Below are 16,284 nucleotides of genomic sequence, written 5' to 3'. Positions count from 1 at the left end.
GCCTGCCGGCGCACCCCGGCCCTCTCTGCCGCGTCCTGTCCGCCTTCCCCGCCCCCCGCCCTTTGTGCCGCCGCCCCGCGCCCCCGGCTCGGCAGGATCCCGGCCGGGCCGGACTGCGGCGGTGCCAGGCCCGCGTGGGCGCCCGGCCGATGGCGAGGGGGCGCGGTGCGCACGGAGGCGCCGCAGCCGGAGCGCCCGCCGCGGGAGGCCCGGCCCGCCGCCGGCGCCGCATTGTCCCGGGCCCCGCGCCCGGGCTCTGAGCCCGTGGCCGCAGCGCTCGCCGCCGCCCGTCAGGCCATGCGGAGAGCCGCCGGCATGGAGGACTTCGCCGAGGAAGAGGAGCCCTGGTACGACCAGCAGGACCTGGAGCGGGGTGAGCGTTGGGGGGCGGGAAAGCGGGGTGCGTCCGCGACCCCTGCCCGCTGCTCTATTGTTGGGCGGCAGCACCCCGGGAAGGGCTGGGCTGGGCGCTTTGGACTCCAAGGGGTGATGCGTCCGGAAAATGGGGACGTGGAGAGAGGGGCGGTACCGGGGAAGACAGAGACCTGCTAAAGTGGGGGAGGGGGCGTGTCTTATCGTCCTATTTCCCCAGACAGCAGGGGCATCCATCACCAACCCCCCATCTCAGAGGCAGTAGCTGCCCGGGTACCCCCAGTGTCCAGGGGACCTGGATACCGGCTGGGGAGTCTTAGGAGGCTGGGAGGTGGCTACTTCGGAACGTTTGCCGGGAGGGGGTGTGTGTGTGTGTGTGTGTGTGTGTGTGTGTGTGTGTGTGTGTGTGTGTGTGTGTGTGTGTGTGTGTGTGTGTGTGTGTGTGTGTGTGTGTGTGTGTGTGTGTGTGTGTGTGTGTGTGTGTGTGTGTGTGTGTGTGTGTGTGTGTGTGTGTGTGTGTGTGTGTGTGTGTGTGTGCGTGCGCGCGCCTGCTTTGGGGATGGTGTGTGTTATCCCATCCCAATTCCAGCGGCACGCTTCTCTGCCAGGATTCCTGAGCCCTAAGACACCCAAAAAGTTTCCTCAACTCCCTCATCCCCCCCCCCAGGGAGGGGGTGCGGGACCATGCAGGACGGTAAGGAGGGAAGGAGTCTCAAATCTGCCTTCAGTCGGGAGGGGTCGCCTGGCCTTTCCCCTCCTGGGCCCCCACTCCATCCTGCCCATGATTTGGAGGGGTCAGGGGTTTGGCCTAAGAGAATAGGGAGCCACCTCCACCTCCTTCCCCTATCTGATAATAGTAGAGAGGGTGGTTGGAGGGAGTTAGAAGCTGGTGATGAGGTGGCCCAAGTGACATCACTTGGAGTAGGGGGCGGGGCAGTCAGCACAGGAAGAAGGAGAGGCTGGAGAGGGTCAGAACCAAGGCCAGCTGGAGTTGGGTGGATCCACCCTGTCCTCCCCCAAAGTGCCAGGTTCCAGGACTGTCAGAGCTGGAGGGGGTGAGGAATCACGGCCCAGAGCATGACTTTCCCACAGTCAGGGGGTGTGGATGCAAGTCAGGCACAGTTTGTTCCCCAAGGCCCTGCCTGGGTCTCCTTCCACTGGCCATGCTGGCCCTGCCCCTGCCCTGTGGCCTCTCCCCAGATCCTGAGTCTTTGTTGCCTGGCCCTGACTCACTTCCCCACGCACCAGAAGCGGCAGATGAGTCCTTGCCCTTGTGCTCGGGACTGTGGGTTCATCAGCCTCCAGGACCATCGTGGGGCTGGGGATGCTGGGCTGGACCCTGACATACTCCGTGCCCGACTTCCCCTCCTGGAATCAGGTGCCCAACACTGGCTGTGACCACCCCTTCCACATCCTGGGCAATACCCTCAAAACTTCATTTCCCTGACACCTATTGGGCCTCAGTTAAGTGCCAGGCACCATCCTAGGAGCTGGGAATAGTCATAGCCCTCTAGGTGCCGGTGGGCTAGTGGAGGCAAGTTTGTAAGTAAGTGTGGATGGTCCAGCATTATGGGTACAGGGTGCAGTGAGGAGGGCTTCATGGAAGAGGTGGGCCTAGAAGGAAACCCTGGCGGCAGAGTTCTTGGGAAGATGGCCTCCTGGGGAGGGGAAGCTGTTGCCTATACTGTTGCCATCTCATTTAATTCCTGCACCCCTAATCAGGGCTCTGGCACCCTGCCCAGCCCAGATGTGAGAGGAAGGAGCCAGGGAATATGGGTGGGAGATGTGCTGCCTCCAGAGAGGGAGAGGTATCTCGATTGCAGCCAGGCTGGGTGGCCATGTTCTGGGCCTGGGTGGAGGTGAGCCCACCAGGCCCCTGCTCCCTGGCCCTGCTGGCCTGGCCTGCAGCAGTCCTCAGCTGCAGCCCCAGGCATAGCCAGAGCCCAGGGAGAAGGAGGCACCCAGAAATAAGACAGCCCCAGAAGAAACTGGAGCTTTTGACCAAACACCAACTGGCTGCGCTCCATGGGCCAGGTGCTGCGCTGAGGCAGGGGACATATGCCTGCTCTCAGTGGACACCACATTCCAGGAGAGGAGACGGAAAGGGGAACAAAAGAACAACTGGGATGGAGCAGGGAGTATTCTGTGGCCATTGGCCCAGCGGACAGTGAGAGCAGAGGGCGACAGCCTGGGACTCAGAAAGGTTTATGCCAAGTCCCCTTTGAGCGGGAGGAGGAATAGGAGATCCCCAGACAGAGGAAGAAGGTTCTAGGTGGAGGTGACATTTGTACCAAGGCATGGGACAGTGTGGAAGTACCACAAGGGGCTGGGAAGTGGCAGTCATCCAGAGGGCCTGGGTGGGGGTCCGAGGAGGTCCCTGGCACAGCTACTAAGGCCCCACCCCCATAAACCTAGCCCCTTCTAGCAGTGGGAGCCCCTGGGGGTCAGGTGTGAAGAGCTGGAAGGTGGCATGGGGGGAGGGTAAGATTCCTGTTGCCTCCCTCTTTCCTACACCCAAGTTCTCTTCTGCCCAGCTGCTCCCTGGTTACCTCTGAGAGGCCCAGGAAGTGGTTTTCTCAGCTGGCTCCCTGGTCCCCTCTCCCTGGCTGCTGTTTCTGCTCGAAGGACAGGCCCTGACTTCACTTTTCCCAAGCTTGGCCACACAGATGCTGTTGACTTTGATGCCTCGTCTATCCCAGTGGAGGGAGGCGGTTAGGACAAGTGAGGGCCTAGATTTTTGCTGCCTTGTCTCTGCCCACTGCCACAAGCACCTTAAATAGAAAAAAAAAAAAAAAAAAAACATTAATTATTAAGTACTGGCACTCTCTGCCCACCTCCTTACGCCACCATGGGGGAGGGGGCAGGCTCAGCAGGCCCTGTGGGTACCTCTTTCCAGGACAGAGATGGCTGCTGAGTCATAGATTTGATGACCTGGTGCCCAGTCTCCCCTGCCTACTCTGACCTTGAGTCCTTAGCCCTGGGAGAGAGCTCTGACATGGCCCCACCTCCACCTGGTTACCCCAAAGGTGGCCTGACCCTGATTCTGTGGACTTGACATTCATGCCCTGGAGATTGTGAACAGGACCCCACAGCCCCTCTGTCTTGTCCCTACCCTCTTTAATTTCGTCTCCTTGCTGCCCCTTTCCTGTGCCTCCTCTGCCTCTCTGGTGCCCTACCCGACCTCAGCCAATGAAGGGCAGTGAGATTTTGGGTTTTTTTTTTTTTTTACAAAGACTTCCCCGTGGTTCCCAGGCCAATCCCCTTGCAGGGGCCAGCAGGAGAGCTGCCAGCCCAGACTCAGTACGGTCCCGGCTCGGTCCAGTGTGACCCATGAACCTGGCCATGACAGGCTGTTTACTACTCTGGCTCTTACTTCCTGCTTAACCAGCTGCTCCATTCTTCGGCTTCCAGGCCTCCCTCCCCCTGAGGTCCCGTACCTCCCCGGAGCCTGAAACCATCTCCTGGCCTCAGCTGGCTGGTGTCCTTTCCTGGCACCTGGCTCCACTCAGTTCTCCTGCTCTGCAGCTTCTAGAGTCTTTGTGACCCCTCTTGGCAGCTTTGACCAGCTTACCCTGCACTGTAATTCAGTTTCTTTGAGACTCTCCCCTGCCCCAACCAGCTCGTTCTTCCCCTCCCTAAATCAGCAGGTAGCCTGGTCACATGCACCACTTTGCAGGGCACCCTCCCACATGACTGCTTTCAGGTGCCCTAGCCCACCAGCATTGGGAGCACACACAGCCCAGACACTCACCAGGAAGGAAAAGCATAACATTGCAGTTTGTCTTGGCCTTGCCTTACTCTACCTCTAACTCTGTGATCTTGAACTCTGGGTTAAGCTGCAGGGGCTCAATGTAGGACACCCGCATGGAGCCTGGTCCCTGATGCTAGTGCAGGTGGCAGCATCAGTAGCAATGGCCTCTTCACAGACCACCCAATTGTTTCCCGTGGGGAAACATTTCTGAGTTGTGACCCTCTGTTCTTTTTCACTTATTACTTGGCAACAACCAATTATTTCATATAGTTTGGAGACGTGAGGTCCCTGGGTGGCACGGTTTGTGCTGGGCTACTAACTGAAAGATTGGCAGTTCGAACCCACCCAATGGCACCGTGGAAGAAAGGCCTGGCAATCTACTTCTGTGAAGATTACAGCCAAGATCTGCCTTGAGCATTGGGCTCTCTTAAGAACTATCTATGTGTGATCAAATTGACAAAGCAACTTGAAAGATTAGATAGGAACCTTAGGAGGCAGTGAATTTATGTTAGTGGGGGAGAAACAATTTGGAAAAGGAGGGTGAGAATGGTTGCACAACTTTGAGAATGTAATCATTGCCACTGAATTGTACATGTAGAAATTGTTGAATTGGTGTATGTTTTGCTATGTATATTCTCAACAACAACAAAAATTAAAAAAAAAAAAGATGAGCACCAAGAAAACCCTATGGAGCTCATTTCTACTCTGTAACACACGAGGTCACCATGAGTTGGAATTGACTTGATGACAACGGGTTCGGTTTGGTTGGTTTGGAGATGTGCCAAATGCTTGCCGTTCCATTACAGAGGAGAGAAAGCGGGGGTGACTCTAGCATCGTGAGCTGGAGGTTGTCTTGCTGGGCTCCCAAATTATTGCCAACCCCATATCAACGATTTCAAAACCGAAGTTCATACTTGGGTGGGTACCTCCAGACTTTTGTCCAGTTGATTGTTAATAGATTCAGAAAGCAAGTGTCTTCATCCATTTTCTGGGTTTATGTTGGAATCATCACCAGAAAGTTCCATTGCTGAAGGCTAAAGGTTTTTGTCTGTGACTTATTTTTTCAATGGCTGTGGTAGGTGTTTAGGAAAGCTGCGTAGGGTTTTCCAGGCTAAGGCATTGCAGCTTTTCTCTAGGATAGCAGCTTTGCACTCTTTCTCAGCCTGGGAACATCTTCTCCAGGTGAAGTCTGGGCATGGGGTCCCCCTCAGGGCTGGGACCTCAGTCCCAGAGGCTCCACTTCTGCCAGCTCAAAGCCTCACCTGGAAGCAGATTAGGTTTGGTCTTGAGGGGCAGCTCGGCCCTGCATTCACCTCCTCGGCCTCTTGGCCAGGCCAGTGGCTGTCCCAGCCACTCTGGCTTTCGTAAGGCGAGGTCAGTCCTCACCCAGCTTGGGGGAAAGGAAGCCTGGGGCTCTGCCCTCATCCGCCCACCAAGAGTCACTGCTCTCCAGGGTCATCTGAGAGGGAAATTGCTATCCCAGGCCTACTTGGCGCCTAGCGAAGGGCGCAGCTAAAGCAAATGTATTTATGAAATTTGCTGGAAGGGTGTACAGAGACCATTCATCCTCCAGGGACCCTAAGACTATCACTGTGTATAAAAAAGGGAAGCAGTGAAGAGCTGAATCCCCGGACCGCATCCTATGGGGCCCAGTAGAGTTGCCTTTCTATATCTCGATCTGGGCTTACAGCACTAGCCTAGATTGAGAGCTATCGTAAGAAATAACCTCATGATGTAAAAAAAAAAACCAAAGCTTTCCTGGACAGCAGTTTGGGAAAATGAATCAAAGAGGCCTACCTTTTGTTCTGGTAATTCTGTTTCTAGAAAGTATTCTAAGGAAATAGGCAGCGATTGGCACAGAGATTTTTTTTTCTTTTTTACTGTTATTGTGAAAATATACAGAACAAAACATACATCCTCTCAATTTCTGCACGTACAATTCAGTAACAGTGATTACATTCTTCAAGTTATATAACCATTCTTGCTATCCTTGCACAAAGATTTTTGTACAACAAAGTTAATTGCAGACTTGTTTTTAATAAAGAGTGAAAGCACCCTGAAAGTTAAACAATAAGGACTATTTAGGGACAGCTACTTAGGGACCTGTATAATGGTCCCTGGGTGGCACAGTTTGCTCTCAGCTGCTAACCAAATGGTTGGCTGTTCAAACCCTCCTAGCAGCACTGCAGAAGAAAGGCCTGGCAATCTGCATCTGTAAAGATTACAGCCAAGAAAACCCTATGGAGCAGTTCTACTCTGTAGCACATGGGATCACCATGAGTTGGAAATGACTCAAGGACAACAAGTTTGATTTTTTTCATTTGTTTTATGCAACAGAATATTCTACATCCTATAAAGATGGTCAAATAGACATATATTGACACAGAAAACTACCCATGCCATGTTATTGGATGATAAAAGCAGGCACAGAAAAACATAATTCTGTTCATTTTACTTGGATCCATGCTCAACACCTGTGGGAGCAGCATCAAACGACATATCGTATTGGGCAAATCTGCTGCAAAGGACCTCTTTAAAGTGCTGAAAGCAAAAATGTCACTTTGAGGACTAAGGTGTGCCTGACCCAAGCACCTCATTGAAAAGATATTTTCAATCACCTCATATGCATGTGAAAGCTGGACAATGAATAAGGAAGACTGAAGAAGAATTAACGCCTCTGACTTATGGTGTTGGCAAAGAATGTTGAATATACCATGGACCGCCAGAAGAACGAACAAATCTGTCTTGGAAGAAGAACATCCAGAATGCTCCTTGGAAGCAAGGACGGTGAGAGCTTTGTGTCATGGACTTTGGACATGTTATCAGGAGGGACCAGTCCTTGGAGAAGGACATCGTGTTTTGTAAGGTAGAGGGTCAGTGAAAAAGAGGAAGACCCTCAACGAGGTGGACTGACACAGTGGCTACAACAATGGGTTCAAACGTAGCAACGATTGTGAGGATGGCGCAGGACCAGAGAGCGTTTTGTTCTGTTGTACATAGGGTTGCTATGTACAACAGAACAAAACTTTATCTACAGCTGTTTGAAGCCCAGAGAGCTGTTTGGAAGGATGGCCACCACTACAATGCCAACAGCACATTTCTCTAGGTGGTATATTTTCGTTTTTTTCTTCTGTCCCATTCCTCTCCCCTCCGACCACACACACACAGTGTAACTTTAATTACTTACAAATGCCATTATTCTTTCACAGCTGTTTCAGGTTGAATCTATTTGTTTATGGAATTCTCAGTTATAGACCTAAGATTCTTTATGAAGCCTATTTTCAAGTAATTTTTTTACCGTCATTTTTGAATCTTCCTGTACCATTTGATTTTTTCCGTCAAGCATGCCTTGTTTAACAAAAACATTAAAAACTGTTTTAAAAAGAAAACAGCCTGTGAAACTCATCCCTGAGCTTGCTCTAAGCATCTCTTCGAGGGCCTTGCTTCTACCACCAGTCTTAGTCTATGGACTAAGCTGCCTTAATCTTTTTTTTTTTTTTTTAACAGCTTTATTGAGTTGTAATTCACATTCCATACAATTCACACATTGAAAGGGTACGATTCAGTAGTTTTTAGTGTATTCATAGAACTCTACAACCAGCACCACAATTGACTTTGGAACATTTTCGTCACTCCTGCCTGCCTAAGTCATTTTAGAAACAAAGGGAATAATAAATATATTTAATACATGTTCAGCGGTTTGGTCTTGACCACCCCACGTGTCCACGTACCTTTGCACTACACTCGCTAGAGAGAATTTTTTTTTAATTGTGCCTTAAGTGAAAGTTTACAAATCAAGTCAGTCTTTCATACAAAAATTTATATACACCTCGCTATATACTCCTAGTTGCTCTCCCCCTAATGACAGCACACTCATTCTCTCCACTGTTTTTGTGTCCATTTGGCCAGCTTCTGTCCCCCTCTGCCGTCTCATCTCCCCTCCAGACAGGAGCTGCCCACATAGTCTTATGTGCCTACTTGAGCCAAGAAGTGCACTCCCCACCAGTATCATTTTCTATCCTATAGTCCAGGCCCATTCCTGTCTGAAGAGTTGGCTTTGGGAATGGTTCCAGTTTTGGGCTAACAGAAGGTCTGGAGACCATGACCTCTGGGGTCCTTCTAGTCTCCGTCAGACCGTTAAATCTGGTCTTTTTACAAGAATTTGAGGTCTGCATCCACTGCTCTCCTGGTCCCTCAGGGATTCTCTGTTGTGTTCCCTGTCAGGGCAGTCGTCGGCTGTAGCTGGGCACCATCTAGTTCTTTGGGTCTCAGGCTGATGTAGTCTCTGGTTTATGTGGCCCTTTCTGTCTCTTGGGCTCATAATTACCTTGTGTCTTTGGTGTTCTTCATTCTTCTTTGCTCCAGGTGGGTTGAGACCAATGGATGCATCTTAGATGGCCACTTGCTATTGCTAGCGTTTAAGACTCCAGACGCCACTTACAGGGAATTTTTTAAGGATTCCAGCATCTGCCTCTTTTAACCCCCTCCCTCTCTCCACTACACATCCCCCAGATTCCCTCCCAGCCTCTCTGATGGGTGTTCAGTGCTCATTTCCCTTTGGCAGGGGGTGAGGTGGGGTTTTGGTCCTACAGGGCACCGTAACAGGGCTGCCAGAGGAAGACGCTGGCTTTGCTGCCCAGGGATGCGGAAAGCCCCACAGAAGTTAGACCAGGAAAAGAAAAGGTTTGGGAGAGGAGCACGTGGCACTAGGGGGGCCAAATGGCACCTGACCAAGACTCGTCTCCCAGCGCAGCCATAAACCAGCTGGTGACCTTGGGCAAGTCTTTCTTCCCTCTCCTGCTCTGTCACAGCATCATAAATACAATGAGGAAGTTGGGCCTAAGAGCCCTGAAACCTCATTTGATTCTAACATTCAACAAGCCCTACTCCCCCTCAGCAAACCCCTAGTCACCTTTCCAAGCCCAGTTCCAGGCCACCCACCTTCCTCAGCCTCCCGCTGCCCACAGGAAGACCTAGGCTCTTTGATATCCACTGTCCCAGGGCACTATGACCATGTCTGTGGATGCTTTTATTCCATTCACCCATTCTTTCAAAAGAGATTATGAACCTGCTGTGTGCCAGGCACTGTTCTAGGCACTGGAGATATCAATGAACAAAACACAAAAATCCTTGTCCTAATTGAACTTGAGGCATTGGTGGTTCAGTGGTAGAAACCTTGCCTCCCACCCAGAACACCCTAATCCAATTCCTGGCCAATGCACTTCACATGCAGCCACTGCTCATCTGTCAGGGAGGCTTACGTGTTTGCTGTGTTGCTGAACAGATTTCAGTAGAGCTGCCAGGCTAAGAAGGACTAGGAAGAAAGGCCTGGCAACACACTTCTGCAAATCAGCTAATGAAAACCCTATGTATTACACCAGAACATTGTCCAATCCACAACTGATCATGGGGATGGCACAGGTCTGGGCAGCTAACGATAACACAGCTAACAACAACCGAGCTTACAGTTACTTGAGGGATACAAAAAATGAGTAAATTGTTTAGTAATTGTTTGCTAAGTTACATGGTAACTGGTGAGGAGAAGAGCTGAGCATGGAAGGAGTGCAGGGTGGGGGTGGGATAATTGTAAACCAGGTGACTGGGGAAGGCCTCCCTAAGAAGGTGCCAATTAACTGTGGACTTGGAGGAGGAGAGGGAGCGAGCTGTGGGGGAGTCTGGGGAAAGAACATTTCAGTGAAGGTGACAGCTGGTCCAAAGGCCTTATTCCTGGCTTACATCTCCTCCTAAGCCTGGGGGTTCCCTGAAGGCAGCGCCTGTGTTTTGGTTGTCTTGAGGTCCCTGGGACCGAGTCTAGAATGGATGTTTAGAACATTAAAGGGGTCCATTGGCTTTGTAGGGAGCCCTGGTGGTGCAGAGTTTAAGTGCTCAGCTGTTAACCGAAAGGTCTGTGGTTCGAACACTCCATGGGAGAAAGATGTGGCAGTCTGCTTCTGGAAAGATTGAAGCCTTGGAAACCCCATGGGGCAGTTCTACTGTGTCCTAAAAGGTAGCTACGAGTTGGAATTGGAATCGACTTGATGGCAACGGGTCTGACTTTGTTCTCGTGCTGCTCCTGTTTCTCCCACCCTCTGACCCCTCCCCCAAGACTTGCACCTGGCGGCAGAGCTGGGGAAGACGCTGCTGGAGAGGAACAAGGAGCTGGAGGAGTCATTGCAGCAGATGTACACCACCAATGAGGAGCAGGTGCAGGAAATTGAGGTGAGGGGCCACAGGGGCCTTGCACAGGGCACCCTCCCCGCCCCCCGCCAGTCAGGGCCTGTGTGTACCTTGGGGCAACTTCGAAAAATACACCCTCTTAGCAGACACAGCCTCGGTCCGACAGCCTTGTGTAGTTCACAACCTGCACAACTATCCCAGGCAGCCCTGTCGTACCATCTTCTTTACCCCGTCCCGCCCACCACGCCTGTAGATGAATACCCCAAGCAAACCTCTCTCTAGAAGTGGCAGGAGGGTTCAGGCAGAGACATTTTTCCACATCTGCTCTAAAGGGCCACTTAGTCCCCCTGTCCCCCCAGTACCTGACCAAACAGCTGGACACACTGCGGCACGTGAACGACCAGCATGCCAAGGTGTACGAGCAGCTGGATCTGACGGCCCGCGACCTGGAGTTGACCAACCAGAAGCTGGTGCTGGAGAGTAAGGCTGCCCAGCAGAAGATCTATGGGTGAGGGCCGGGCAGGGGCTGGGTGAGGGAGATGCCCAGGCTAGGCATGCTGGCTGGTGGATACCCCTTCTCCAGGAGCCCAGGCTAGGAACCTGCAATGGTGGAGAGTTTGCCCTTGTTAATACCATGCAGTTTAACATTCAAGCCACAAGGCTTCTTAAAGCACCAACTCCGCACCAGGCTCTGTTTTAGGCATGGGGATACAGTGGTGAATGAACTGCATCCTGCCCCTCTGGGAGTTTGCAGTCTGGGATGGAAGGCAGGTGTATAAATACTTGATTGCAGTGCAGAGTGTTCAGTGTGCAAAGAACTGCAGTGGCATAGAGGAGGAGTGATCGGCTCTGCCTGGGAGGTATGGGAGAGAAGTGGGTCCTTGGATAGATGGGGAGTTCCCCTGTCTGCGCTCAGGGCCAGGAGCATGCCTCAAGGTCACCTGTCTGTCCCCAAGCTCACGTCTCTCCATCTGCAGGGAGCAGGGGCCGCGGATACACAGGGAGGATGGCTGGTCTCATTCCCTTAAAGTGCCCCCATGTGTCTCCCCTGCCCCACTCCCAGCCTAACAGAGACCATTGAGCGCCTGCAGGCCCAAGTGGAGGAGCTGCAGGCTCAGGTGGAGCGGCTGCGGGGCCTGGAGCAGCTGAGAGTACGCCGGGAGAAGCGGGAACGCAGGCGCACCATCCACACCTTCCCCTGCCTCAAGGAGCTGTGCACCAGACCCCCGTAAGCAAGGGGCCCCTCGGGGTGCAGCAGCCAGGCTCTGACTGCCAGCCAGGGAAGGACAGGGAGGGTGGGCTCCCGGCAGCAATGAGAATAAGCCTTGGAACATCTTACAGGCCATCAGAGACCCTGGTCCTGTTGTTAATGAGAGTAATAGCAGCTGGCGTTGACGGGGCACTGACCCTGTGCCCACCACAGCCTGGGTGCCATGATTCTCCTGGCTGTACTGGGAGGTGTGTTTTATAATCCCCACTGCTCAGATGAGAAAAGTAAAGCCCAGAGGGCATGTGTCTTCTCCCAGGTCACACATTTAGTAGGATTCCAACCCAGGAGGGGTTAACCACCACCCCTTTCAGTTCCTATCAAATCTAAGACCATACGACTCCTTAATGTAGAATTTATACTGTGCGTATTTAGTGGGTGTTTCAGTAAAGGTCCTGGGAGGAAACAGTTCCTCAGAGTAATTGAGGAGGGATTAATAAAGAGGTGTGGGCAGCGTGGAAGGAAACACTTCATGGCCCAGGGTTAGTAGCAGCAAGGAGCTGCAACCATCCCAGGCCTAAGAGGGGGAGGGCAAGGGGGTTGCTGGAACCTGGAAGGTGTGAGAGGGTTGCTTGACAGGGCTTCCCAGGAGAGAGCCTGGGGCCACATACCCTGCAGCCTCATTCTCCTACCACCCTCTGACCTCCTGCTGGAGCCTGCCGTTGGCTAAGTTCACAGGAGAGTGAGGGTTGAGGCAGGCATAGAGGTCAGCCTCCTGGGGCAGAGAAGGGGGAGAGTAGGTCTAGACAGGCACATGAGAGCATCCCACACAGCGGACAAGACAGATGTGGTGTCCAGGCTGGGCTCCAGGGCCTTGGCCGTGACCACTACCCTATCCCCTCAGATGTGAAGATGCCTTCCGCCTGCACAGTTCCTCGCTGGAGCTGGGCCCGCGGCCCCTGGAGCAGGAGAATGAGCGGCTGCAGACCCTGGTAGGGGCGCTGCGCTCGCAGGTGAGCCAGGAGCGGCAGCGCAAGGAGCGTGCGGAGCGCGAGTACACAGCTGTGCTGCAGGAGTACTCGGAGCTGGAGCGGCGGCTGGGGGAGCTGGAGGGCTGCCGGCTGCGTGTGCAGGAGCTGGAGGCCGAGCTCCTGGAGCTACAGCAGATGAAGCAGGTGAAGACCTACCTGCTGGGCCGGGAGGATCACCTGGCCGAGGCCCTACTCGAGCCGCTCACCCATGCCCCTGAGGCTGATGACCCCCAGCCAGGAAGCGATGGGGACTTGGGTGCCCAGGATGGCATCTCCTCGCCGGCCACTTCCCCAGGCCACACTGTGCGCAAGAGCTGCAGCGACACAGCACTCAACGCTATCGTGGCCAAAGACCCAGCCAGCCGGCACGCGGGCAACCTGACGCTGCATGCCAATAGTGTGCGCAAGCGGGGCATGTCCATCCTGCGGGAGGTGGACGAGCAGTACCACGCACTACTTGAGAAGTACGAGGAGCTGCTGAGCAAGTGCCGGCAGCATGGGGCTGGCGTGCGGCATGCCGGCGTGCAGACCTCAAGGCCCATCTCCCGGGACAGCTCCTGGCGGGACCTGCGGGGGGTTGAAGAAGGCTCAGTGGAGGCCAAGGTGGGGGACAAGAGCCTGAGCCAGCACGTAGAGGCCGTGGACAAGCGGCTGGAGCAGAGCCAGCCCGAGTACAAGGCACTTTTCAAGGAGATCTTCTCCAGGATCCAGAAGACCAAGGCCGACATCAACGCCACCAAAGTCAAGACGCACAGTAGCAAGTGAGGCTTGCCTGCCTACAGCCTCCCCAGACCCAGGCGTAGGAGTCCCTCTCACCTGGCACCTGCAGCCTCCCCAGGCCCGGGTGTGGGGTCCCTTGCCTGGTGCAAGCAGCCTCACCAGGTCCAAGTGTGGGGTCCTTCTCACCTGGGGCCTTCAGCCTTCCTGGGCCCAGGCATGGGATCCCTCTCACTGGGGCCTTGCAGCCTGCAGTGAGAGAGCAAGCCCTTGAGTACCAATACAAAAGAGCAGGTGGCCACTCCAGAGATACAGGAGGAATGAGGCCGCTCTGATGCGGTAGTATGTGGGGTATCTGCATGTGTTCGGCTGTTAGGGGAGGCAGCCAAAACACAGCCTGCTTCCAGGAACCCTGACCACCTACTGCAGCCCAGAATTTAAAAGCCAAACGTTCCCACTCCCCTGGCAGGTCACCAGCTCTCCCAGTTTCCTGGCTTCCTGACCCTGTGCCTCGCCCTCAGCTTTGCAACCAGGCTTCTCAAAGCCATTCTGAATCAGTTGGCTTCTTTTCAGAGTTCTGTTTTTTGAGACCTTTGCAATGCAAGGTCTCCCTAACCCTTTGCCACCACTGGAAACACTTGAAGGGGGACCCTGGAGCCAGCTCTCGCAGGTTCTAGGGCTCCTGGACTATTCACTGCTTCTCCCCAGCTGAGATGCGCTGCCATTCCATAGCACCAGCTCTCCTACCCCAGGGTCCTGACCAGGTCAGAGGTGGTCCCTGCTCTGTGAGTGGGAAGCCTCAGCCAGGCCCCGAGCACTTCCACGCCAGCTCCTGTGAGGCCTGGCTTCTGCCCTGGGATCCTGGACCTCCAGTGATGTAGCCAATCAGAGGAGGGGAAAAGGGCGCACCCTAGCAGCCATACAGGAGACGGGCACCCTCTTTCCCTCCTAGCCAGCCACCTCGGGTTCCAGCCCCTGAAATGCCTTCTGGGTTAAGCCTTCCAGGGCCGGGGCAGCAGGAAGCCCCCCATCTCTGCATACCACCTCTGACGTGCCGAGCTTGACCTCTGCCCCCACTCAGGGACCGTGACATTTCATTCACTCCCACGGCCCCCACTGGCTGACCCCAGTGCAAGTCCTACTGCCCCCAGAATGACCTGGGCATGTGCCATCAGCCAGTGGTCCCAGCATCAGTCCATGCCCCCCACCCCACACTGGGGGCTGCAAGATTCTCGCCCCACACTGGATAGTATTGCATCGGGACAGGGCAGGGAACGTGTGTTTTCTCTCCCAAAAAATGCCTGCTCTTAACCTCCTTTTGGGGGGACTTTTGAGGACTCAGCTGGGTCAGGGGTTTAATCTTTTAAGTCTCCACAAAGCCAAGCTTCAGCTACAAAATGCCTGGGGTCCCCAGCTTGCCCTCAGCAGTTCTTCAGGGCCTCCTGTTCCTCCTGCCGCCCACCTGAGACCCCAGAAATAGGAGGAGCTATACATTCTGGTGGAAGGCAGTGGTCTGGCCTCTGTGTCAGAGCCCAGGAGGGAAACTTCATGCCTTATTTATTTCTAGCGGATAAAGGGGTTTTCTTAACAAGCATGCCTGACGCCCTGGAGGCACCACCCTGCTCCAGGCCACACTGTGAAGAGGGCTGGTGGCTGGCTCCTTCCGGTCACATCCCCGTAACTCAGAACTTTTGTCTTTTGGGGCTGGGCAGCTCCCGGTCCTCCGTGTGTCTCTGTCATCCAGGGTGGGGGGAAGGGCCTCATCCTAATCACACCCCAGCTCTGTAGCAGCCGACCAGCGTCACCTTTGGAGTATATGTGAGAGAAATATATTTACAAATGCTTTATTCTCTTCTTTAATAAAAAACGCACCAGTATTCTGAAAACAAGCAATGGCCTCACACCTATGGGTCCTGTGTCTGCGTCACACATCTGCAGGGAGTGGAAGCGGCCTGTGCTTCACTCCGTGGCCCTCCAGGTCTCAGTTCTCAGCCTGTCTCCCTTCTTGTTGCCAAGACTGGCACCCAGCAATTCTAAATAGTAAACCCGGAAGTTTCTAAGGCATTGAAGTGTCTCTGTAAGAATTACCTCACCAGATCAGTCCACCATATCTTCATGTGGCCCCCAGGGGATACACGGCAAACAACAGCCAGAGTCCCTATTCCCCTGGAGTTAACATTCTGGTGTGGGGAGATCACCACAAACAAAGATGTGATGGAAAAATTGGGGCAGGAGGGCAGTGCTCTCTCAGCTAGGTCGTGCATGCTCAGCCGGGGGCGGGGGTGACATTGCCCCAAAGGAGCAAAAATTGGTTCTTGGGGGATGAAAAATCTTTTTTAATGTATACAGGTATACAGGCTACCTGTGGTAGTAAAATTTCATGGGGGAGTGATTAGGGGAAAAATGTCTAAATAGGCTTCTTCGTGGGTGGGGGTGGGGTGTGATAAAGAAATTAAAAGGTTGATAAACACTGGTTGAGGGAGGTGGGGGCGCCCTGTGAAAGCTTTGACGATTTAGCTGACTCCTGAAAGCTGAGAAGGATTTGGAGTCCCTGGGTAGTATAAATGCTGAATATACTCAGCTGCTAACCATAAAGGTTGGAGGTTTGAGGCCACCCCAAGGTGCCTTGGAAGAAAGGCCTGGTGATCAACTTTCAGAAAATCAGCCACTGACAGCCCTGTGAGCACAGTTCTACCCTGACACACATGGGTCACCATGAGTCAGAGTGGACTCCACAGCAGATTTTTTTTTTTTTCTGGGGGAGAAGGAACCAGCGATAGGAAAAGGCGGGAAGAACCGTTTGTTGATTCTTTACCTTTTCTTCCCCTCCTTCCTCTTTCCACTACAAATGTCCACTTCCTGAACCACCATCCCAGGCTTTGGAGGACCAAGGAGAGGAAGGGGAAGGCTGGCCTAAGTATTCAGTGCCTACCTATTTAGGGGAACAGGTGGCGCCTCTCAGGCCTGTTTCTCCCAGAAGGGCCCCCATTCTGGAAGGTTCATGTCAACAGCAGGTGAGAGGAGCTTAC

General features: G+C 53.6%; 1 protein-coding gene across 1 annotated transcript; it reads left to right on the top strand.

Annotated features, from left to right (window-relative positions):
• Positions 1-234: 234 nt before the first annotated feature.
• On the top strand, positions 235-15,144 carry CDR2L (cerebellar degeneration related protein 2 like). The gene is made up of 5 exons (XM_064270778.1): positions 235-373; positions 10,230-10,342; positions 10,660-10,808; positions 11,364-11,528; positions 12,412-15,144. The coding sequence occupies exons 1-5, from the start codon at positions 298-300 to the stop codon at positions 13,301-13,303; spliced, it is 1,395 nt and encodes a 464-aa protein (XP_064126848.1). The 5' UTR covers positions 235-297; the 3' UTR covers positions 13,304-15,144.
• Positions 15,145-16,284: the final 1,140 nt, after the last annotated feature.

This window comes from Loxodonta africana, chromosome 18 (assembly GCF_030014295.1).
Source record: "Loxodonta africana isolate mLoxAfr1 chromosome 18, mLoxAfr1.hap2, whole genome shotgun sequence".
NCBI lineage: Eukaryota > Metazoa > Chordata > Mammalia > Proboscidea > Elephantidae > Loxodonta > Loxodonta africana.
Note: the sequence above shows the minus strand (reverse complement) of the source record. Positions and strands in the feature narration are given on the sequence as shown.